General features: G+C 41.9%; 1 protein-coding gene across 1 annotated transcript in view; it reads left to right on the top strand.

Moving 5' to 3' along the window:
* Cntnap2 (contactin associated protein 2) overlaps positions 1–25,686 on the top strand; it is a 2,113,217-nt gene that overhangs the window by 1,816,553 nt on the left and 270,978 nt on the right. Inside the window, exon 16 of the mRNA XM_051152463.1 lies at positions 3,282–3,452. Within this exon, the coding sequence (XP_051008420.1) occupies positions 3,282–3,452 (171 nt within the window). The remainder of the gene's footprint in view (positions 1–3,281; positions 3,453–25,686) is intronic.

Below are 25,686 nucleotides of genomic sequence, written 5' to 3'. Positions count from 1 at the left end.
TCATGAACTCATCCAGAGATTTGGGACACACACAAGTAACAAAGGTAGCATGTGACAGTCCAGACATTTCCAGGATCCTGGTAAACGCCACTAGTAAAAGGCATGGTTTCCCCATGAATAAGCCCATTCAAGAGATGGAATTAGATTGAAGTTGCTTAGTGAGCACAGAATTAGAACAAATGGAATTGCTGTCTGCAGAGATGTTTTGTCAAACAAGAAAAACTGGTTGAACTGCATTTGCGACTCTGGGTATATTCCTGTCGGAATAAGTAGGCACGGACCTCAAATAAATACTGACATGTTTTCCTTTTAGCTTTCTTTTTCCTAGAATCGCTTCAGACAACTGCCCTTCTGTTAATGCATCGCCACCTCAGATAATAAGAGTATACTAGATTGGATTGAAACTTGAAAACATTAATTACATTCCTGTCCTGCGGATTCAACCTAAAGAGACAGAATTGCTCTGTGTAATGCTGGAGGACCACAGGGCCCTGGATCCTGGCAGGCTCTTAGGTTGTTAAAGGGCTTTTCCCTACATAGGAACAGCAGACTCCTCCTGACCCACGGCTATGCATCTTGACCCTCTCCAGCTTTGAGGTCCTGATGCAAGGCTTGATTTAGGTTTTCTCAACGAAGTACTAGGTTTCCAGGTACCCCTCTCTCCCTACATGGAACAGCAGATGTGGACCCAGGGAAAAGGCTCAGCCCTTGGGTGATAGCATCAATGTCAGGGACAGCAAAGATGCTTTCTTTTTCCAATATTGTCCTACGTGGTATCACACTCTTTTCCTAGGGGGAAAAGGGCTTTAAAACACCTGAAGAACAATCAGTCCCTACCCCACATCTCCTTTTTGAGTTAGGGTCAAGGCTGCACTCTCCTTCTCTGGATAGCAGCTTCTGATCCTCCTGCCTCCACTTCCTGAGTTACAAGCACGTGCCACCACTGCTGGCTATGCAGTGCCAAGGAGCGAACACACATTTGGCAAGCAGTATACTGACTGAACTATATCCTCAACCCTCTACAAGTCTTTTTTTTTTCTTTTACCCTAGTTGGGACACCTGCAGGAGTATTTTCTATGACTTATCACTTATATATTATGTACTAAGGTAGTCATGAGAGATCATTATTCTAGGACAACTCCAGAGAATAGGAAACACTAGGAACCATTTTGTGTCACCCACTCAGCAGCTTACCCAATGCATACATGTTCTTAACAAACCACAAGCCAATTCAATGTGAACCGTGTGATAAAACCTAAGCGTAACTAATCAGAAAGCACCAGTCGACCTTTGGCTGAATCTATGGATTTGGCAACTGAATTGCATTTAAAGAATGATGTTTAGAAGCTGGGGATATGGCTCGGTTTGTAAAGAGCTTTATTTTTAAGCATGAGGAATTGAGTTCAACCCCCTGAACCCATGTAAACAAGAGCCAGATAGAATGACACAGATCTGTAACTCCAGCGCTGGGGAAGACGACACAGGCAGAGATCCCTCGGGCTCACAGGCCAGCCAGAATGGATTACTCATTGCTCTTCAGCCCAGGGAGATGCTTCTCACAAAGGTGGGACACCAGCGAGGTGACTCAGCAAGTGCCATGGAAGCCTGGTGACCTTAACTCAATGACTCAGCCTTCAGAAGCCACATAAAAGTAGAAGGAAAGAACTGAGTCCATGTGTAAACACATTCAAACCTTTCCCTGTTTGCTATTCCCCCAACAGTCCCATATGACAACTGTATCACAGCATTTCCCATTGCAGTAGGTATTACCAGGAAGCTGGAGATGATTTAATGTATACAGAAGGATATGCATAAGTTATATGCAAGCATTACAGCATTTTATTAAAGGAGCTTCCGTCCTCGGATTAGTACTGGAACTAACGAGGGTATAATGAGAATCAACGGTGTTGTCTTTGTTTCTTTTCCACAAACACAAACACTTGAATTTCTTTTCTTGCTCTCCCCAACCAGGGGCACTAAGCCACTTACAGTCTGGCATTGCGTTATTGAGAAATCACTGAGGCGGCTCACATAAACTTGTTAAAACTTTAATATGCATATCTATAATGCATTTAATTGTAAATATTCCATGCGCCTATCTGGATGTCGCTATATCCTAGGTGCCTACAAAAACAAATAGTACGTAGGAAGGTAATTTAATATCTGAGTAGAACAATACTACATGTTTAATTTAAGATTATAGCTAAAGGATAGAAGTGACAACCTAAAGTTACCTTCATTAAAGAATACTGCTTGGATTTAATGCAGCATATGTACACACTTTTTATTAGAGAAGAGAACATGAAGTCTGTATGTGAGTAAACTAGTGAAGGGAGCTCGGCTCACCTGTTGTGTTCTTCGGAGGATGGGTACACACCATCAAGACAGACTGTAGAATTAGTGTTAAAGCTCGGGCTTGAGTGACTGCTTTAAAGCACATCTACTTATTGTGATCTGAATCTGGTCTTAACCTGGTAAATGTGCACACTGGCCTCCTCTCCACCGGAGAGCAAGTTGCAAGTCAGGTCATGGTCCCATTTTAACTTTTTGATCCATTTGTCCTGGAGTCTGAGCAAGCTGCTTTGGAGTTTTATTGTGCCCTGTAAGTTGTTCTTCTTAGGACATTGGTCACCTGGTCAGCAATGATTGGGGAGGATGGGACATGCCTTCCCTGGAATTTCATGGTACTGATTGACTTACGAGCACCTGAGTGAATTCAGAGGGCATCTGATTCCAGGCTCTCATGTCCCAGGATGAAAGGTTACACTAGGGACTCATGGTTAGAAATAGAAATAGAGATTAGGAGCAGAAAGGCAGCTCCAAGAATGAGAGTGGCCTGGGGAGCTGAGGGAAGAGCCACATGCGTTGTATAGCCCTTATAGGACCTTAAGTCCCCACAGCTCACATCTGCATTTTTCCGACTTTTTCACATCTTGTGCAGTTCTGTTCTTCAGATGAAGCTCAAGGCTTCCAGTCTTGCTCTGCAAACTGGCCTCTTTCACATGGTAAATCTTGATGCTTCTGACCCTATTTCCCTGACACACCTGGAGCTCCAGGCACAACTTGAAGGCAATGCCACTGAGGAGTCTCTGCTCCCTCAGTAATTGTTTGAAGAAGCAGGGATGTTGCCTATGAAGATTTATTAAACACAAGAAATAGGTCATATGTATATATGTGTATATATATATATATGTATATGTACGTATATGTCTATATGTGAATGTATATATAATTGCCCTAATGAAGGCCTCCTTAACTTGTCTTTTCTCTTCATCCCACAGGAAATTATTGGAATGCTGCCTCCTTCCCAAATCCATCATCATACCTGCACTTCTCCACCTTCCAAGGGGAAACTAGTGCTGACATTTCTTTCTATTTCAAGACGTTAATTCCCCGGGGAGTATTTCTGGAAAATCTGGGGAATACGGACTTCATCAAGCTGGAGCTGAAGTGTGAGTATTCATTTCTTGTCAACATGTTAGCGGCCACTGTGGCCACAGAGATGTCTCAAGATAATTGGCAGAAGAGACAGGAAAGCCCTGCTCTCCTGGTCATAGGAGGACATGCAATAGGGTTCCTTGTGTAATGTGCTTGCTTCCCAAGGAAGTAGGTCAGGAGGAGACAGGGGTGCGTAAACCAATCTAAAAGACAGGGGTTAGAGGGACCAACAGGAAGGAAAAGTGGAAGGAGCACATAGAGATATCTGCATGACTGAGGCAGCCACAGAGCAGCTATCTGATGAACCAAAACACTGGTATGCAGTTTTCTCAATGAAGCTCTGTGTCCACGCATTCGAAAAAGGTTAGGGTCATAATTTGTTTAGCCAAGACACCAGAAATAAAGAGTCAGGCCCAGTTGGCCTTGGACCCCCAACCATGTGGAGTTCTACTTTGAGGGCTGCCTCTGTGGGAAGACAGGCCAGGTAGATCCACAGACACATCCTGCCTTACCAAGGCTCTTGTCAGGGGTCAAGTTCAGATTTAGGAAGTTATAATATGGTTATATTAAATATTATATATATATATATGACTCCTTGCCAAGCTCTTTCTATCTGTTGAGATAAGTCAAAAATCCTTCAGAAAAGTCTGAACCCAGGCTTCTGCAAGATCTCAGCCCCCTGCTGAGAAGGTCAGACCGACTGCCCGCTGCATCTGTGGCCTTACATTCTCGACACTGCTGTTAGCTCTTGCCTCTGTTCCAAGAATAACCCCAAATCCACTTCCCAGTATATGGAAGGATTTTCTCTTTTTGTACTTATAAATATGCAATGCACCATCTTAAAAAGATAATCTCAGATAAACATCTTTTTCTGTTGAAATCCCACTGGGTTCTCTTTTTAAATGGTAGATTGTGACATAGCAGAACTAGGTGAAGGTGTTGGAGAAAGTCTCAGACTCAAACCCAAATCTGGGATTAAATTAATCACTTTGAATCCCAATTTTCTGTGCTATATAAAATTCTGATGTCAAGTTTGGGAGACTGTTCTAAAAATGGGGTGTCGCATTCATGGAGAATTTATTTCAGTGTCTAGTAAGTACTAGAATTGCTTTTGCAAGATTGCTGATTGTAATGTGGAGTTTTCTAGTATAACCAGGATCTTTTTCAGGCCGATGGTGCCTGGAACCAGGGTCCTAAGGTACCAAACACTTAGATGTCACAAAGGTCAACCTGGGACACTGGTTCCAAATCTCACACCAAAGAAGGTTAAAGATGTGAACTCTCGAGGGAGTATGCATAGCAGAAGCAAACTTTACTAAGAATTATAGAGCAGCAAGAAATTGGGGGAAGTGACAGAGACTCCCAAGAATAGGAGAGGTTTCCAGGAGAGGAAAGCACCGTTAAACTCCTTGTCCAGGGATTTCACGGGGCCATCGGCGATGCTAGACAAAGGCTGAAGCAAAGCCTGTTGGGGTTGGCTAATTTTCTGGCCTATCATGACTGAGTCAATCAGTGAGGGTCCACACGCTCTATGCCTGTCTCCTGGGCCAGCCATGGCCATGCGAGTGTGTGGTTCATGTACTGTTTGTCTCTGACTCCAGCCTTATTAGTTATTGATCTTGATTGTCAATAGTTGTTAGCTACTTGGCCAGCATTACTGCACTTGGGCTCTGCAGGTGCCTGAGATGTCACTAATTATAGTATCCTCTTCTTATCCTCATATTTACATAATCAGCTATGGCTTTACCATGGAAGAGAGTGAGCACTATCCTAGCCACTAAGATGTAGCTGTAGTCTTTCTTGGTCGCTTCCTATCTACCTGGTGGTCTGAGATATTCCCCTAAGCAGAGGCTTATTGTTCGAAGCCATCCATACTCCTAGTTGACTCTGTTACAATCAGCTTCATTAGAAGCAAGAATTTAAGAAAGGAGGACAGTGCCTTACATATGTCCTTTCAGGGCTTTGGTCAGAGGAACAACTGGTCTGCCTTCACTGTCCCTGTCTTTCCCTTTATCTGTCTGGCTTAGCTATCTCACACTCAAATTGAGACCTCCTTTTCAACTTTCTCGCTGGTCCAGACCTTGCTATGCAAACCCTTCACCTTTCTTTAACCCCAGTCTCTGTTCTTACTGCAGCATGACAGACATGGGCAACTTACAATTTTCACCATGGGCAAGATCTGATTAAAAAGAAAGACTGAAAATAGTCTGGCCCTAGAATTAAAACTAATTAATTTATTGATTAAAATGCCCTCTCCACTGAATTAGGGTTCGTAATTATTAAAATGGGATTTTTCATTTCCTTCAGTTAAAATTAATCAACCATGTTCTCACTTCCACATTAGTTAGATGGCATATTAGAAATATCCCATGGCCTAAAAAGTGGACAGCTCTGTATTTGAAAAGTCCTCTATGTTTGCGTGGTGCTCCTTGTGATCCCCGACCACTCTACCTGCTTTTGTTTTATTCAGTCATGTCTGGGGTGGATGGAAGATAAGCCTAGTTCAGAGAGAGCAGGTGCCTTGGCTTTCCACGTGTATCAAAGGATTTCATTTATTTCTTATTGAGGAAAATCCTCAGAGATGCTTTCAAAGCCTACAGGGCTGTGGATTATGAGCCTAGATCTCCACCTACTGCACTGAGGCTCTCTCCCTGTGGCTCTTTCAGCAATAGGAAAAGTGCATCAGAAGGTGAGTTACAGCCTCCATTTTGTCATGTAGCTAGCCTTTCTGCCATGTAGTGGGGTGAAGACACACAGGATCTTCAACATGCAGACTGGAAACAGACTCCTCGGGAGCATCCCGTACCTTCTAAAAATACCACTAAATGTGAAAATTTTTTTAAAGACTCCTGACTGGCAGACGGTAGAAACCATCACATGGAACAACTCCACTAGAGTTCAAAGTGTGTTGTGTGCAGTAGAGGACAGCAGACAGGTGTACAGGAGAGAAACCTATTCGAAGCAAGTAAGAAGTGGTCCTTCGGCGAAGCTGTCAACCCTCAAGAGTAATGGAGGCACAAGTTAGTTTACAGTGCTCACTTAGGTTGATTGTGTTGTGGCTTGGGGAAAAGGCTGAACCAAGCCATCTTGAATATATAATACAAGTTCTCACAGATTTCACGCAACCGTTAATGCAAAAAGTAAAAGTGAAAGGAAAGGTGTTGTTATTTTGTGTATCTGTGACTAAAATGCTTGAGGATACCTTAAAGGGGGATATATTTATCTCAGCTCAAGATTTCACAGGGATGACTATATAGTCAGGTGACCCCATGCACTTGGCATCATCACAGCAGAAAGATCAGAGAGTTGACCTGACAGAAGAGAAGGAGCATGCAGAAAGGCATGGGGCAAGACGGAGCCCCAAGGGCAGCCTCAGTGGCCTGGTTCTTCCATAAGGCCACTTTTGACCACCTCCCACTTCCCCAAGGCCCACCCCTCCAAGGTTTTTATAGACCTGATATATAAAGAAAGAGAGACGGATCACTGGAAGAATGGTGTCACTGAAAGGCCCATGTCACTCTGAACTTCATGTGCCTGCTTGCCCCGAAGGGAAGAAGCAGATCCCGGGCCTGGAACAACACACATAAGCAACAGGATGCAGTGACGCTGGGCCGCTGGGCCACAAGTGCTAGGAAACAACCACTCATCTGTTTAGGGCCAAAAGATCCCTAGGGTAGATGTGACTGAAGCCAGGTCTGTCTTGTCCTCTTAGTCTAGTATCTTAGATTGTGCATCAATCTGGGTTTTTGTTTATTTGTTTGTTTTGGTTTTTTATCCAACCTTAATGTTTTTTTCTTTCTTTCTTTCTTTCTTTTTTTTTTTTTATTAATTTATTTATTCACTTTACATCCTGGTCATAGCCCCTTCCCTTCTCTCCTCCCAGTCCCACCTCCCTCCCTCCTTCTTTCCCCATCCCTCTTCCAGAAAAGGGGAACCCCACCCACCTACCCCCAGGAATCAGGACTGAGAATGTCCTTTTCTACTGTGGCATGGCAAGGCAGTCCCGCCCAATCTTAACAAACAACATAGAGGGGAGAAACTGGCGCGTTGACACTTGCTAGCACTTCATTGGTAACAACTATTCATTTCAACTTTTCTTTTGTTGGATTTCTGGCATGGTAGGTGAAGAATCCTTCAGTAGCTGACAACCAGAGAGCCCAGGAAAAGGTGTTTTTCTGCAGGCAAACTTTGTTTAAACTCCCTCTCCTTTTCCCCATCTAGTTTGTTAGGCTTTCTGATAGGAATTTAAATTTTGTTTCTCTGCGTGTGTCTCGGAGGAATTTTGTCACAGTGTGTGCCTACATGTTGCTTTCCTGAATAGCAGTCCCCGTTAATTAACTACATTGTGCCCTTCTGTCAAGAGTAGCGGATTCTTGACTCTCAGAGAACAGTGAGTTTGTGTACCACAAGTTAATGAGATGTCATCAACATGCTTTGCACAAGCAGAAAAACACAAGATAAAATCAGAGCGATCTTGCTCATTAGCATATGTTAAGGTAAAAATTTAACTCTGTTTCCCATTATTTAGTGTTTCTTCACTCATTCAATGAGGCTTTTCTTGGTGTTAGCTTCTGGTATTGTGATGAGGGCTGAGGGAACATGCTCAAAATACACTTTCTTTCCCCCACAGGTATGGTCATTTGGAAAGCAAGAAAGTATATTAACAGGTCAACTCAGCCTTCTAGGGTCATTTTTTCTCAGGCTTTGTTCCAGATGCTTTATATAAACCACCTTCCATCCCTGTCTTCTAGCAACCCTCTGAAGTGGACATACCATTCACATATCCACTTCAGCAATGAGGAAACTGAGGCACAAGGTGAGGATGCTCATGCCGCTAGGAAGTGCAAAGCTAGGACTTGGCCTCGACTTTTTGCCCCTTAGCTATCTCTGTGACCATGGCAGGGCTCCACCTCTGACAACAGACAGAGACTGCCTGCGAGTGCTGACAGAGAATATTAAAGCTGAGTGGAGTGACAGGCTCTTCCCAGGGAATGCAATGCTTTAATTAAATTTTGATGGATGAGCAGGAGTCGATAAGGTAAAGACGAGGGGAAAGCAGAAATCTGGAAAGAAAGGGCGGTTCAGGATAACACCAAAGGAATGAAAATATGGAAGACAGAGCCAAAAGACTCAGAAAAGAGTAGGGCTGCAGGGTGGGGCCAGCAGGAGGGCAGATGCAGTGGTAGGCAAGCTTGGTGCTCAGTGCTCTCTTTTCTGGGGCAGAATTTGGCTTGACTTGAAGAGGAAAGTCATGGTGAGCTGAGGGCCAACATAGCCAGACTGGCGTTCATCAAAACAGGTAACAGAAACCAGGTAAACTAGTTTATATTTTATAATGAAAGGCCTGAGTAAAGGCTGAGCTCATGAGTGCACATCTGGCTTGTATTTGAATGATGAAAGTCTAATTGACGCAGTTCAGGTTCTTCCAAGGGCTCCTCTCAACTGTGTAGCTCATGTTAAACACAATGGTGGCTACACTTGAGAGAGCATGTGATGATCTAGCCACACAGGAAGTCAGGGAGGGACTCGGGGTCAGACTCAGGCTCCTGTTACCATTCCATCTTATGAAGACTCATTCCAGAGGGCCAATACTCCCTTCTACAGGCATGATCTTGGTGACCAAAGGACCAACCATTAGGCCCAACTCCTTTAAGGCTTCATTCCATCTCCATCAACCACTGGGAACTAAGCCTCCCACACACATGCTTTCAGAGGGTTAAACCAACTATAGCATGAGACAAGGCCTGCATTAAGATCATGAAAGAATTTTATGTGTTTGGTGTAGATCATAGTGCCTAAAACAAAGAGAAAGAGAGAGAAGATAAGATATGCAAGAATGAAAAGCCACCCAAACTCAGGGATGGAAACTAACTGGCATAAGACAGAGACAATGACAACGATGTCCCAGAGACTTGATGAAGTTTTTTGAGATGACTAAGAAAGTACTAGATACAACTGAGAAGATACTAAGCCAATGACGTGAAGTGACTGTTAGGCTTAATGTGGGTGCATCACTATCAACAAGTAAGGAAAGACTGGGGAAATGGCTCAGCATGGATGACATGCCTAGGCCACAGTTAGATCCCTGGCATTGCAAAAACTAACAAGTGAATCCAGCCATCACTGAAGTGAATGGAAGTAGATTGGAGCTCAAAGGAAAATTATTTTATTTATTATCCTTTTGTTTGAAGATGGAAGATATATATATTCTACACACACACACACACACACACACACACACACACACACACACATACACACACCAGGGAAAATCTTGCCACAAACGAGAGATCATAGACACAGAAGAAAAGACTGAAGAAATAAGGTCCTTTAAGGAGGCTGGCATGGGTGACACGCTTGAGCATCCTGGCACCAGAAATCAATGGTGAAAATGGTCAAATGAAGGAAGAGAACAGAAGCCACCAACCAGGCATTCTTCATGCAAACCAGACCTTCTGTTGTTGTTGCTGCTCCTGTTAGCATTTTTGAAATGGCCAGAAGATGGTTCCTTTTTTTTAAAAAAATTCCTAGAGCATATTTCAGAAATCCCAGATTATAGAACTGTGTCCACCACCATCAACCACGGGCATGCACTTACCTTCTCAATGTTTTCATTAAGGAAGCAGACTGACCCCTCTAAGCCGTCTCCTCCCTTTCTGACAATGGCAATAGTCACAACCATGTTCTTAGCGTCACATCAACACTTGACTCGGCGTCTGGCATGTGCAGGATCTGGGGGAGATGCACAGACGCCAGAGTGAGGAGAGAGAGCCAGATATCTTCTCTAGGGAAGGAGCTAAGCTCATTCATGACAACATGGATTCTAAATTGGCTGAAGCTTTCTGAGTAGCAGGTGCTGGCCTAGGATTTTATGATATAGTTCCTTGAGATTTCATAAAAACAACAAAACAAAACAAAACAAAAATGTATCCATAATCTACAGGTGAGGAAATGGAGACACACAATTTGCTCAAACGATTTCAGATATGATAGTTTTTGGTTAGTTAAATACACCATGTTAATGATATTGGTCAGCATGAGTTATTTTTTAATTTTATTTTATTAATTTATTCTTATTACATCTCAATGGTTATCCCATCCCTTGTATCCTCCCATTCCTCCCTCCCTCCCATTTTCCCCTTACTCCCCTCCCCTATGACTGTGACTAAGGGGGACTTCCTCCCCGCATGAGTTATTGAAGCGTTCAAGAAAGAAGCATGTGAGAAGTCCTCAGAAGGAGAGGGGGGAATGCATCAACACCTGAGTTGAATCGCAAAGGGCACACAGAGCAGTGGGCTGAGCTGGATGGAGAAGTCAGGGAAGAAATTTCCAGGGGAAACAGTCAGTGCAAGCAAAAGCTTAAGGATGGGGAAGAGGGCAGCTGTTGGGAAAACTTGGAATTGTTGTAACAGGAACTATGACCTGATTCTAAATGTAACTCAATCTTCATATCCAGCCAGTATTTATTGACAACTATATATGTGCCAAAAGGGCATAAGAATAATATCGCATAGTTCTATCCCAGGCACATACCCACTCTAATAGGACAGATCGTCATTCTCTGCTGTTGTAAAACACTTTCTTTACATGGTGTTTTGTTTTGCTATGCCTTTGCGGAACTAAGAATCAAGCACACAGCTTCACACATGCTAGGTAAGTGCCCCACCACTGAGCTACACCCCAGCACAGAAGCAGTGTTCTGGAAAGGATGAAATGAACATTCAAAGTATAAGCAGCATGCCCTCAGTATCAGGTGAGGCAGTAGTCACTTCTTAGGAGAATAAGAAAAGTATTGGAGAGGCGATATCATTTTAACTGAGCCTCAAAATAAATGAGAAAGAACATCTAAGCCTAGGATGCAAAAGGTGGAAACTGTGGCATCATAGGTGGCACGGATATACATACCAGATCAATGTGGCTCTGTCACACACCAGTGCTCTGAGGATAGCGGGAACACTGTTTATACCACACTTCCAGGGCCACAGCCATGGCTGGCAGGAGGGAGGACTGAATAGACATTTGTTGACTGAGTAAAATGAGTGAGCAAGGTGCTGTTCTAAGTAAAGCATCATGGGAAATCTAGGTGGAGAAAAGGATTGACGCCATTGAAGAGCTGGTAATCACAGCAAGAAAAATGTTTGGAAGGTTTGAGGACAGAGAATGGCTCCTGAACTGCTGGAATTTAGGATGTCAAGGGAACGTGGTGTGAGTGATAAGAGAATGCAAGGTGCACGTTCTGGTCATGCAAGTGGAATGAATGGTGTGTGTGTCAAGGTTGTGGAAACTGTCAGGACACAGGGGCTATCAAGTGTTAAGAGCCCTGCACATCACTATTGATGCCTCTAGTGGTAAGAGAAAGGAGCAGTGCCCACAAGGAAGCTGTCAGCCAATGCTTGCGCTCCAGTGACAGTGACAGCCATGAGAGGACATTGGACTGCTGAATGGAAAGAGGACAGGGAAAGGAAGAGTTGGCCAACGGCTTCCTGCCCCAGATAAGGACCCTGGGACTCACAGCTGCGAGGCAGGAGGTGGAGAGGGCGGTAGCATCCTGTTAGGATGAACTAACTATAGTGGGCAGAGAAAAAGTGTTTGTTAGGAACAAATGTCTTTTTAAAAGGCAAAAGAAAATATTTTAAAGAGATTTCAGAGGAAATTCATGAAACAGATGAGATTTTTGATAGGAATGACTATTGAAAACATTCACATGAGCAGCAATCAAAAACTATGGTAAAACTTTAGCATAAGCTTCCACTTTGGACACATTTGAGCCTTTTCAGATATCAGGATGAGTCAGAGGGGGAAAAAGAAAAATGTCTGCCTTTAGCAGACAGATTTGCTCAGAAAGTGTGGAGGCAGCAGTCTAATGCCTACCAGTCTGAGGAAAGGGCATTAAAGCAAACTGCTCACTTCCAGCGCGCAGCCTTCTGCAGCACACACGCTCTAGGAAGTCACAGTAGAAATTACTCCGCAGTATGTGGAACACGGTGAAACAGAAGCAGTAAATCAACGGCAGTTTATCTACCACCGCTTTAGAACTGGAGCAGTTTTTTGATGTTAGAAAGCACTTCATGCATGTAGAAGCAAAGAATGTGGAATTCCACTTCTTAAAATACTACAAGTTTTTGTTAAGAAAAGCCAGGTGTTTACACCTAAACTAGCCAAACCAACCCAAACTATGGACATGAATTTAGGATGAGTTTGACCACTTCTAGTCCTTTACAAGTCTAGCTGTAGCTTTGGTTTGTATTCAGTACTCAAAATCTAAAGAGGAGCCCTGCAGAGGTCACTGCTACGAAAAGAAAAGAATTACCCATTTAAAGATTTAAATATTTACTCACAACACTTGAAGATGTTTTAAAATTCTTCAATTCTTGTTCTAAGTTTTTGGTTTAGATTATGGGTAAAAATATTAAAAATCTTAACATAAATTAAAGATGACGGGTATGTTTTATTAAAGCTATTTGCATGTCGATGTCAGGAGATGTATACATAAATAATCTGTAGGTGCAGATGGATTGTGTTTTTCTAGAATTCTTAACTGTTGTTAGCTGATAAGCACATTCTTTGCACACACACTATAAGTACGCTGGGATGACAAAGACAAATTTCATAATAAATTGTCCCCTAAATATGAAATTTTTGTTATTACCTTAGAGCACACATGCCTACTAGTCTAAGATTTTCCAGAAAAGGCTGGGGGTTCCTGCTAAGTTGGTCAGAAAGAACTGACTCTGCGGAGCTTGTGATGCTCACTTCTTCCCCACACTTCAGAGGCAACTTCAGACGTCAGCCCAGCCCTTTGCCAGCCTCACAGGGTAATCCGTGCAGATCAGCACCCCTTCCTTCTCCCCATGCGTCAGTGATCTCCTTCTGTTTGCTTTCTCGCTGCAGCTGGAAAATCTGTCACCTTGCCAGTAACAATTTCTTTGCCTCTGGCTCAGATTCCAGACTCTTGAGTGTCCAAGGGCAGGTTCCTTCCAGCCACACCCAGAGTGACAGCTTGTCCCTCTTCCAGGGCCTAAGTTCTGTTCTAGAAGGTGGGATCCAGGAAACAAGCTCCCTGACACCCTACTGCATGGTGCCTTAGAATACTCCTAGTAAGCCCCTGGCCACTTGGTGAACTTGAAGATACTTAGAACAGAAAAAAAAATTATATATATATATATATATATATATATATATGTGTGTGTGTGTGTGTGTGTGTGTGTGTGTGTGTAGAAATAGAATTTCCCCAACCATTTTATTATAATACATTATTGCATGTGTGTGTGTTCATGCAGTATTCAAGAATAAGCCAAAATGATCAGCAGAGATCAAAGTCAAGAGAGGGACCACTCCCAACTATTCAATAATTACCTTTATCCAGGAAATGAACACATGTGGAAACGTACCCAGCTCAACACGGACGTGTGTGTGTGTGTGTGTGTGTGTGTGTGTGTGTGTGTGTGTGTTGTTGAACTTAAAGAGAACTCTTGCCGTGAGAACAATCTCAAAGAACATACATTAATGAAATTCTGATTTTTCTAGAAAAGAAGGAGTAAAATGAAACAGGATTCTCGGCTGACCAGTCCTAAACCATCTCCAGGCTCTCTTTGGGCTGTGCCATACTCACTTGTGAAGTTAGGTGAAACATTTGTAAGGTCCCTTGTATCAGTCATCATTCAGAGGCTAGAGGCCACCGGTCTGGTGTGTCACTTTCCACCACTAACCCTCAGTGGACTCGTGACGAAGTGAGGTCTTCGCTGGTCATGCAGTGACTCCCAGCTCTCCTGCAGATGACCAGAGGAGGGACCTTTTTTTTTCCCCCAGAACTAATAACATGGTTTGTAGAAACCTCAGTGGCTACCACTGATGCCTGTTATACAAATGATACTAACAACCCCTGAGACTGTGCCACAAAGGACTTGAGCTCAGCACATCACAGCAGAAGCCCACAGCCTCCACGCAAAAGCCATCTCCCACGCCCCCTACAGATTAACATCATCATTGTTTTCTTCATTACCCATATTTGAAAATTCGAAGTCATCATTAGATTTTACTAATCCCTCCACACTTCAGACTTCTTTCTCTGTCTCCCACTGTGGCTTTGTCCCATAGCATCCTCGGATTCTTGACCTAAACTGACTCGTAATGTGTCTCTCTCCCTCTATCTAGCACCTTCTTCTGGAAATCCACCTTCCCCAATGCAGCCCAGCTTCTGCAAATCTAATGCTGGTATGCCTGGCCTTATAAGCCATAATGGTATCTTATACCTTGTAAGATCATGTTCATGGTGGAAGGCTTGAGGACTGTGGCTGTAATTTCTATCTCCAGCCCTTCTTCTCACTGAACACATGCCCCCTCCCCACCTGCACCAGGTGCCTGATTTCACCCATCTCCCACTACTGGCATTCTCCCAGCACCTTTCCGAGACTTGCTGGGTGGTTGCCTATTCTGGAAATCTCTCTTCTTTAAAATTTTCCCTTTTCTTTGCATCCTTAATCAAAAGAAAAAATAGAAATAAATAAGGTAGCCATTTTCTTAATAACATAAAAATTCTGTAAGGCAGTTTGATGCATTGCCTGGAAGTTGGCAGGATCCTTTTTAATGAGTGTCTTCCTATAGTGTCTGTCTGGATAGAGTATAAGTTGTGTGTCATTACTGTAGAGAAATAGATGCTTTTTCTATCTTACTGGCTCTACTTTTAATGTTTTCTCCGTTATTTACTACATGTGGAAACTCATAAGATCTTTCTCTTTGAAACAAGATGACACATTAGAGTACACACACACACACACACACACACACACACACACACACACACACATGTAGCTGGCATCAGCCTGCCTATGACCTGTGAGGAGAGCAGGAGCTTACTAAGGAACAAACCAAGCATGAATTTGCACAATGTGAGGCAGAGACAGGGAAAACAGTGTGTCATTATTGCTCAGTGATAAATGTGTGGATTAGTGAGAAAAGTGGGATTGTGCGTATGAATTTTAAGCGATAATAAGGTCAGAGACTTTCTTTCCATGTGCCATTCTAAGAGTCAACAGTGTCTCTGCGGGCTCAATATTTTCATAAAAACAAGAGCTCCAAAGAAGAGTTAGAGCTACAGTCAGTCAGGGTGTCTTAGTAATGCTGGGAGCTGATGCAGCCAAGGATGACGCTCGGGACCAATTAATTCGAAGCTGGTTTTAAAATAAAACAGAAGAAGATACAATAAATCAGGAGCCAAGCTTCATTTAAATACAGTAAGTGACTGGCATAGATTACTTGAAACAACTCAGAACCAAGAAATATCTCAAAAGACCAAAGACAACTAAGGTTAAGTCCAACAATGTGAAGTGTTTTACAAGCCATGAGACAAATATCATGCCGTTAACGTCACGGAAGGAAAGGTTAGTCAACTGAGGTCACCCAGAAAGCCTGGAAATGGCAGAGTTGGAGAAGTTATCTTTTTAAAAAATAGTTGCCAATATTAAAAAATAACTTTTAATAGAAGTCCCAAGAGCAAAGAGAAAAATAAAATAAAATTCTTACCTGGGAATCTCAGATAAAAGCAGGCTAGCTTTCATCTGGGCTAGCAAATACTCTACCAAGCTACTGCAAATTCCCTCTCTTTATTTTTTGAGACAGAGTCTTGCAAAATAACCCAGGAAGGCCTTGAACTTACAACCTTCCTTGCCTCGGCCTCCAAAGGGCTTGGAAGATAGGGCTGTGCCCTCAGTCAGCTTTCAGGCTCTCAGGCTCTCATGCTATACTAAGGCCATGGCTGAAACACACTCATACATATTTCAAGAAAAGGACATAATTTCTATCTCAGTCATAATCATTGTATCATTTTTGCCTTCATTTTCTATTCTAGGCACTTTCTAATTTATAAGGAGATTGAATTCTAGAAGTTTCTGAGTTGGGAGCTCGGAACACAGAATGTAATTTTTACTCACACAATACTGTATACAGCACTCAAATTTCATAGGCCACCATAAAGAACATTGGCCTCTTTGCCCAAACTACAGAGGGGTCTGGAGGCCATGTGACCTAGAATGGCAATGCTGAAGAGCAAAGTAGTTCCTTTGTATGTGTCTGAGTCTTGAGTGTGCACTCGACACACTTATCAATATGGAGAGCTTTTTTTCCCATGTGTGGTTTCTTTCATTTTTTGAGAATAATATATTTACATCATGCCACCCTTTACTTTCCTCCTTCAAAACTCCCCATTTACCCTCTTGGCTCTCTTATTTATTAATTATTGTGTATATATTATATATTGTTTATGCTTATATATAAAGTACAACATTCTCAGCTTGTATAACGTCACTTGTATGATGTTTTCAGGACTGGAAACATCACCATTTAATGCTGGACGCTCTTTTCCAGGGAACACTATTCCTTTTCTTTGCAGTGTTCCTTAACAGCTTACGGTTCTCTGTGACGGACTTAGGTCTCTTGCCACAGTTTCGATCTACTTTACCATGTCTACTGTGGTCCTTGTTCAGCTCATGTGTAGGCAACCATGTTGGTGAGACTTTGGAGGTCTAGCTTTTACCATTACTAGGACACACAATCTCACAACAACCCCCTTGCTCTGCCAGTTTTTATATCCTATGAGCATATACAGGGGGAGGAAGTCCCCCTCAGTCACAGTCATAGGGGAGGGGAGTAGGAGGAAAGCGGGAGGGAGGGAGGAATGGAAGGATACAAGGGATGGCATAACAATTGAGATGTAATATGAATAAATTAATAAAATATTTTTTAAAAATAAAATAAAATGCAGAGTCGTGGCCCTGAGTCCCAATGGGTATATTAATAATGCAACTACTGCAACTAAGGCTAAGAAATCAATTGTGAAAGCAGGGGGTGGGATGAGGGTGTGTTCTTTTTACTATGAAGAGTTTTTATTTGCCCTTATGTTATTCAGAGTGCAGTCCTGTGAGTACTGAGGAAGCTCCAACAAGTTCAGGATCATGTCGCTGCCTCAAGGGCTCTCACTTGGCTCTCAGACACTCCTCTTTGTTTTCTTAAGGTGTAAAAAACCCACTTACTGATTCAAATATAGCACTACAACCTCAATTTTTAAAGAGATATTGAATTTATTGTTCAAAGCTTGATACTGAAAATAAAGTATCATGTCACTTTCATGCTACCAAAATTCTGGTTATCTGGGGGAGTGTAATCTAATATTTTGGGGAGGTATCATCTTTAAAGTGGGGGAATTTTGATAAAGTCACAGAGTTAGAAATAAGAAATAGTCTTATTTTGGAACAATATAAGTTGCTGTACTGTACCCCCAGGTTTCACTCAGAGGATGGGAGTGTATAGGCTTTGAACTTTTTCAAGCCTACTTTATTTGGGGTTCTTTGATGCTTATACCTCCCTTCCAACCTGCCTACCCTAGATGGGAGAGAAAAGAGGTTAATAGGAACAGAAGAGGTAGACCATTTTTTAATTTTAATTTTATTAATTTATTCAGATTACAATTCAATTGTTATCCCATCACTTGTATCCTCCCATTCCTCCCTCCTTCCGGCTTTCACCCTGTTCCCCTCCCCTAGGTCTATGACTGAGGGGGACCTCCTCCCCCACTATATGGTCATAGGCTATCAAGCCTCATCTTGGTAGCCTGCTTATTCTTTCTTTGAGAGCCACCAGGCTTCCCCACCAAGGGGAGGTAGAGATAGACCATTTTTATACTCAGTTCCTTGGAGTGATTCCACTGATGTAGTTGACAGGATTCCAATAAACAGTAAACCAGCAATTCAGTGAAGGTGACTGCAACTGCAGCCGCTGGAATCCAGAAACTAGAACGGTTCTCAAAGTTCCGCCTCTCGTTTTGGGCATGTGTGTGTGTGTGTGTGTGTGTGTGTGTGTGTATGTATGTATGCATGTATGTATGTATGTATGTATGTATGTATGTATGTATCCACAAGAGGGAGTTCTTCTTCCAGGGGACAATCATCACCTCTTCTCTCATAAGTTTGTTTTCAGCAGAAAAACACCACACACCCTCACACAAGTCTGCTTTACATCCTACACTTGAGATCAAAACAAAAACATGTTTACACCCACTACAGGAGTCTATATGGCTGCCACTCACTTGTCTATGATTCCACAGGGTGAATTGAAAATTCAGCCTCCTTTTGTTATATGGTCCCACTGTGTGCTGGTGCCTGGAAACATGAGAATTCTGTTGGCAGGCAAAGAAAAGATGTCCATGGGATGCATTCTCTTTTCTTAACACCTTAGCCCAGAGTAACACACATTTTTTTTTTTTTTTTTTTTTTTTTTTTTGCCCTTGGCCCATTGCTGAAAACTTGTCACGTGGCTCTACTTAAAGAATTGGGGACCAAAGTGCAGCTCCTGCCTGCATAGTATCTCTGCAGGGTAACGAAGATACGCAGTTCTGAAAGAATGAGCAGTCATGGGTACTAGGATACTCAGGACACAAGCCTCAGCCTTACCTCAAGAAATCCAAGTAGGCTTCTAAAGGATACAGCCTTTGGCTCCCAACGAAGGACAGCGGTCATATAAACACAAGTGCAGGCATTCTTTCAGCACCAGAGAGGATAAGTAATAGACACTGGGGAGCTTAATCAAGGCACACATAAGCAACCAGAAATCACAGCGCTGAAGCCCAAAGAACAGTTAGAAGATGCTTTTCTTTAAAGAAATGACCCTCGACACATTTGTGTTGTTTCACAAGGAGAAGCTAACTAGACCCAGGGCCTCTTAGGAAATTACTCATTTTTCTTGTCTTTGTGCATAGTGTTAAGATGATCAAATTTGGTTTTCTGCGTCTTTGAATTTGATTCCTCTGATGAGAACTAATGCGAATTCCAAATGACTTCTCATGAAGAGTGTAGATATTTAGTATTCTGTGAAGTCTTTCTGGGTGAGTGCAACCAGAGCCTATGAATAATAGAAGTGGTGCATAGCTGTCGAGTGTAATTATAACAGTGAATTATGCTCACCCCGCGTTCTGCTTCCTGTATACATTAGTTTAACACTGGAACACGCTGGCTAAAGACCTGTGAGGATTTTACTCTGAAAATAGTATGCCCCTTATCTTTAGCCTTTTTCTTTGAGACAGAGTCTCATGTAGCCCATGTGCCTAGAACCCAGTGAGTAAGAGAAAGTGACCTTGAACTTGTGATCTTCTGCCTCCTCCTTGCACATTTTGGGATTGCAGCATGAGCTACAGGGACTGGCTTACGTGGGATCCCAGGAATTATGAATGCCAGACAAACACCCTCCCAACTGAGCTACACCTCCTCAGCCCACATTTAGCCAATTTCAGTAGGAAAAAAAAAATTATATCCGATTTAAAACATATTTCATGGAAGAGATTAAACCATTTTTTTAAAATTTTCTTAAGTTTCTAAAAATTAGAAAGAAGTATAGAGAAACGGTTTTATTTAAAATTCCTCTAGGGTCTAGATTTAAATGAAATCTTGCTCCCTGCATTTTGATTAACTAATTGCCCTGATTAAATGCTTGTTAAAATGATAAGATTGAGTTACTTAAAATGCCACCAACCTTTGCAAAGGAACAAGGAAATTATTAGCGTGGAACTTTAAAAGTATACAAATATTGTTTTTGTGTTGTCAAGTGACTTAAAACTCTAAAGAAGCAAAAGGGACATTTTAAAAGCTATAATTCGGTATCCTAATATATTTGAATTACCATTTGGCACCTGCATTTCTAAATATTTTTCTATTCATTTATAACGTTTTCTTCGCAAAATTGAGTCATACCATTTTATAACCCAATTTTCGTGTAAGAATATGATCGAAGCACATTTTACGTTAATTTTTAAAGCTCTGCAACAGTAATTTTTTAACTAAAGGCAACAGCCATGCCAAAATGCCAAAGAAGGCATATAGTTTAAAAGAATTAAAACTTACATTTAAAACACAACAGCAACATAAAGCTAAGCTTTTGTAATGCACCTTCATGAGAATTTCTATTGGCTGGTCTACAAGAGTTTATCCTGTTATTCTCTGGCTTCGTGCAAGGGGATAAATATTTTATTACATCAACAATTAAGAGTATGTGTTTTAAATGACTGTTAAATACAGCGCCTCAACTACATGTATGTCTGTGAGGGTGTCATAGCCCCTGGAAGTAGAATTAAAGACAGTTGTGAGCTTCTGTGTGGGTGCTGGCAATTGAACCCAGGTCCTCTGGGAGAGCAGCCAGTTCTCTCCAGCCCTGTAATTTATTTTCAAATGTCATACATGAGTATTGACATCATCTCTACCCCACATACTCCCCTGTCCAAGGCTCCCTGTGTCCTCCCAACTCCTGCTCAAATTCATTATTTCTTCTTTAATTTTGATTATATTACATAGGCGTATAACTCCCTGCGTCCATCAGTGTTGCTCATAATTTCATAATCCGTATAGGAGAGCATCTCTGGAGAAAACTGTTCTTCTTTCTCTCGGCTGTCATCAACTGCCTGCAGCATTCATCTAGGGGTGAAATTTTCCCCCATCCACATCATGTGTTAACTGGTGTTGTGATTACACGGGTCTTGTTTAGACAACCATAGTTTTGAGATTTAATGAGTACAGCTTCTTGTCATATACAGAAGACACTGTCTCACAACAGACCTCCTGGTTCTCGGCTTCTTTCACTATTTCCTCGCCTTTCCCAAGGATGTTTCCCAAGCCTTAGTTGTAAGGCTTGCTGAGGTATCCATTGGGCATGAGGGCCCCGTCATCACGAATTTCCTGCATCTTGACCAGTTGGAGACTTTGTAATAGTTTTCCCTTCTAGTGAGGGATGAGAGGTACCCTTTTCTATGGGTATAAACATAAATTTTTAGAACACCATTAGAAATTATATTGGTTTAGAAAATTAGCAGTAAAAAAAAAAAAAGGTGTCTTTTAGAGTCTATTACTTTTTCAGTTTTGGGTAATTGTTAAATTTATAGTACCAGGCATGAGTCCCCTCTTATGGAGGATTGGACCTTAAATACATAAGCAGCTATTGGCTGTCTCCAGGATAGAAATGCTATTATTGAAGCACTGAAGGTATCATTCTTGGATGCTCCTTGTTGCGGTTCATAGGTTATAAAGCCAGATTGAACTATCGATTGCTTTTTTTCCCTTGGCAGCTTTCATAGCCCCTTCTGGTAATATCAGAGCAAGTCTTCATGCAGACTTCTCAGTCAGTTCCAGCTCAGCTCCTCTAAGTCGTCTGTCTAAACTGCGTGGAATTGTCAGTCATAGGGTCCAACCTTCAAGTTCCTGGAGGCAAACAAAGGCCTTGACAATAACCGATACTGTTTGAGGGATCTCTTGTACTGTCCAAATTAATAACTTAAAGAAAGGTTTCCCATGCCTGGCTGGCACTAGAGCTTTCCTGGGGTAATCTATGGCTGCTGGAGAAAGCAACCTCAGTCTCATGGAGAAGGGCTCAATGTAACCCTGTTAAAGCCAAGAGTGAGACAAGGCTATATGTTCTCCGGATTCCTTTTCAATATGGTGCCTGAAGCCCTAACTGGAGCTGTAAGACAGAAGAGGAAAACTAAGTAGGGAAAATGCAAATAGGGAAAGGTGAAGTCAAGTCATCCCTGTTTACAGATAGTTTAATATTATACATGGGAAACCCCAAAAGTTCCATCAGAAACTTCTGGAAATGACCAAGACTTTCAGGCCACAAAAATCAACTTAGGAATAGTCTTTGTATACCAATAACAAGCATGCTGAGGAGAAGCACTTGAATTCACCATAGCCTCAAAAATTTCTAGAAATAAACCCAACCAAAGAGGTGAAAGACCCCTATAATGAAATTTTTAAATCTCTAAAGGAAGAGATTGAAGAAGACATTAGAAAGTGGAAGACCCTCCAGTGATCCTGAATTGCTCAGGGAAGCACCAAAGACCCCAGATAGCCAAAACAATCCTGAGCAAAAAGAACATGCTGGAGGAATGCCTAAACCAGACTTAAAGCTAAATTACAGAGTTATAATAATAAAAACAACATGATACTAGCACCAAAAAAAAAAAGTGTAAACCAATGGAAAAAATAGAAAACCCAAAAATGAGTATTCCAAATTATAGCCATCTGATATTTGATAAAGAAGTCAAAATTAGGGGCCTGGAAAGATGGCTCAGAGATTAAGAGCACTGTCTGTTCTTCCAAAGGCCCAGAGTTCAATTCCCAGCACTACATGGTGGCTTACAAGCAGCTATAATGTGATCTGATGCTCTCTTTTGGCATGCAGATGTACATGTGGGCAGAGCACTGTATACATAATAAATAAATAACATAAAAAAACAAGTCAAAAATACACACTACAGGAAAGACAGCAAGTTCAACAACGGTAGTAGGAAAACTAGATCCTCACATGTAGAAGAACAAAATTAGACTCATAGCAGTCATTCTGCATATAAATCAACTTTATAAATCAACTTTAAATAGATCCAAGACATCAATGTGAAACCTAAGAAAACTTCTAGAAGAAACATGAGCTTAAATCTTAGAAGATTTTTTACAAACTTTGATATGCTCTTTTTGTTCCTAATTCACCATACCACTACAGATGTTCCTATTTACCATACTACCACTGTGTGTGTTTACAGGCATATGAAGGCAAGGAGTCAACAGATGTCTTCCATCATCTGTTTTCCACCTTAGAGTTTTGGAGACAGAGTACCCTTGTTTCTATGTCAACAAGCGCCATGGAAGAAGGAATGATAAAACAGGAGACTGCATTTGAAAAGGGCAATGGGGTATTACCCAGCAGGGCAGTGCCGGCAGTGGATGAGCCTTCTCCCAAAGCTTTCATGTGCATGTATGTGGAGCCATCCTGAGGCAGAAGTTAGCAACCATCTTAAACAGACTTGAAACTGCTCTCTCAAAGGAACTACTCTAAGAAGAAATTGTGTCCCCTTAGTTCACTAAATCAGAAAAATAAACATAAATATGACTGTTTGAACATTCTACAAACTGGTCCTAAAAGACTTCTTCCATGTTTTATATGTGCAGACTTTAGGGAGACAAAATGTTTGTTTATGCAATATATACAGGGAAGCTATGTGTTCAGCCATCACAGTCAGGAGCAAAGAGTGTTTTGTGATGGGTCATTATCATTATTTAATGGCTTCCGTTTTCAGAGGGATGCTTTGTTCCAGCAGCGTTTGGTTGGTACAGCCATCGGGAATTTGTGAACTGCTTTCTGTCATCTCTCAGATGTGGAAATATATGACCTCAAGGATCCAACTCTTCAAACAGCTTTCACAGAACACTTATCCCAGGAAACTTCCAACACTGAGCTTCAAAGACCTAACGTTTTTAACATTTGACCCCTAGGTTCCTCTAATACCCAGGACTGATGAAAGATTAGGAACAAATTAAAATAATCATAACTAGTGAAAAACTAACAAAATAATTCAGACCAGTTATGTCTCTCTTGTAGTGAACAAGCAGAAGGAACTTTTCCCATTTTATCAGCATTTATTAATTTTACAAACCAATGAGTTTTGTTATATTTTATATACATGTATATAGTATACTTTGATAATCTCAAACCCCTATAATGTTTAGCTACTCCTACAACCCTGCTCCCCTCCCTCTACTTCCAAGCCCTCCTTCTACATTCATATTTTCTTCTCTATTATTCTGTTTTTCTTTACTATTATTATACATACAATAAGTAACAATACAACTTCAATTTAGCTTTGCATATAGACTCATAGATGATAATGATAATAGATAGATAGATAGATAGATAGATAGATAGATAGATAGATAGATAGATTGACAGATGATAGATTTATGTCTTTAGGGCTGACCACATGGGAATGGAGAAGCAATTGGAGGCTTATCCCTGGGGAAGACTGATTGTCCCTCTCTCGCCGTCATTAATTGCCTATGCTCTTTTTCAAGAGGTACAGTCTTGTGAGATTTCCCCCAGCCATGTTGGGATTTCAGCTGGTGTTAACACCCACTCGCATCTCACCATTTGCATCCTGTCTGTTGGCCTCATGCCATGGTTTTCCTTTCCCCACCGCCCAGCACCGTGGTGCTCTGTTGTGCTGGTGCATTTGCTGCTCCCGTGGAAAACAAAACACAAGTCCGGCTCTGTGGTGTGGGTAGCATGCAGAACACATGTCTTCATTAACACTTCTAGAATTCTTCTTAGAGAAATCTTGGCTTCAGCCTTACTAGGTGATTATTGAAAGGGGGGAGGGGCGGAGAATGCTACAGAACAGAGGTGACCTACAGTGGAAACTCAGTTTCATGGCAACCAGAAAACTGGTGACTCACTGACCGCCCTCCTCCTTGTAGACTTCTCCACAGCTCTCCCCAGCAGCCATCCACTCTCAGAGTCAACTTATCCTCTCATTCTGGGCTCTTGCCTATGTCTTCAGCTCATTATCAAAATCTCCTTCAGAACAATGAGTTGGTTAAAAGCTATGGTCACTTCACCAACTGAAATGTTGTCTCTTCATCAGCTCCATGAGGACCCAATGTCACCCTGTTAGTGTCTCTTCCAGCTCAAGGGCTTCAGCTTCTGCTTGGGTTACCTCTTTGGACCTCAAATCCCATGAATTCTCCCAAGCCTGCCATCTCCAACATCACCTTAAACAAACTTACCCACTATATTGTGTCAAAGCAAGTATCTTTCAGAAAGTATTTCCGTTTGGTGGGGGAAGCTGATTATTGTCAAGAGGACTACTTCTCTGATGTCCACCTTCTCAGTCCACACTGTTTTCTGTACCTGGGGGATCTTTGGGCATCTAATTTATAGTTGTTCTGTAGAAGTGGCATCTCCCTTTATCACCAACACTGTAGCCCTGGAGTTACCGCCTGGGCCTTGCGTCTATTCTTCCATATCTGGACCCTCTCTGATCAGTGCTGATTGATGCCTCTGCTCACTCCAGCTCACTCCATCCAGTGGGATAGCAGAAACCTTTCTTACGCCAGCCATGTGGAATTGTTTCCAGTCACGTATCATTTTTGATTGATTTTTTTTTTAATCTTTAAAATCACATAGGTCCATTGATATTCAAAAAGTTATTCTCAGAGGGGGCTAAATGCATACATAGTGCTGACTAAAATTAGAAGGGCTTTGCATTTTAAAGGTAGCGCCTGCCTTTGCCTGTCCAATGGCATCTCATTTTCACTCCCGCTCCTCTCCAGATGCCTTTGTTTGTGCAGTTAGGTTTTCAGCTATAATAAAAAGCTTAAAGGCTAAGATACATGAAGAGAGATATTTCTCATACTCAGGAGGTTATCAGGATATGGAAGATTTTAA

The sequence above is a fragment of the Acomys russatus genome, chromosome 10 (genome assembly GCF_903995435.1).
Source record: "Acomys russatus chromosome 10, mAcoRus1.1, whole genome shotgun sequence".
Taxonomy (NCBI): Eukaryota; Metazoa; Chordata; class Mammalia; order Rodentia; family Muridae; genus Acomys; species Acomys russatus.
Note: the sequence above shows the minus strand (reverse complement) of the source record. Positions and strands in the feature narration are given on the sequence as shown.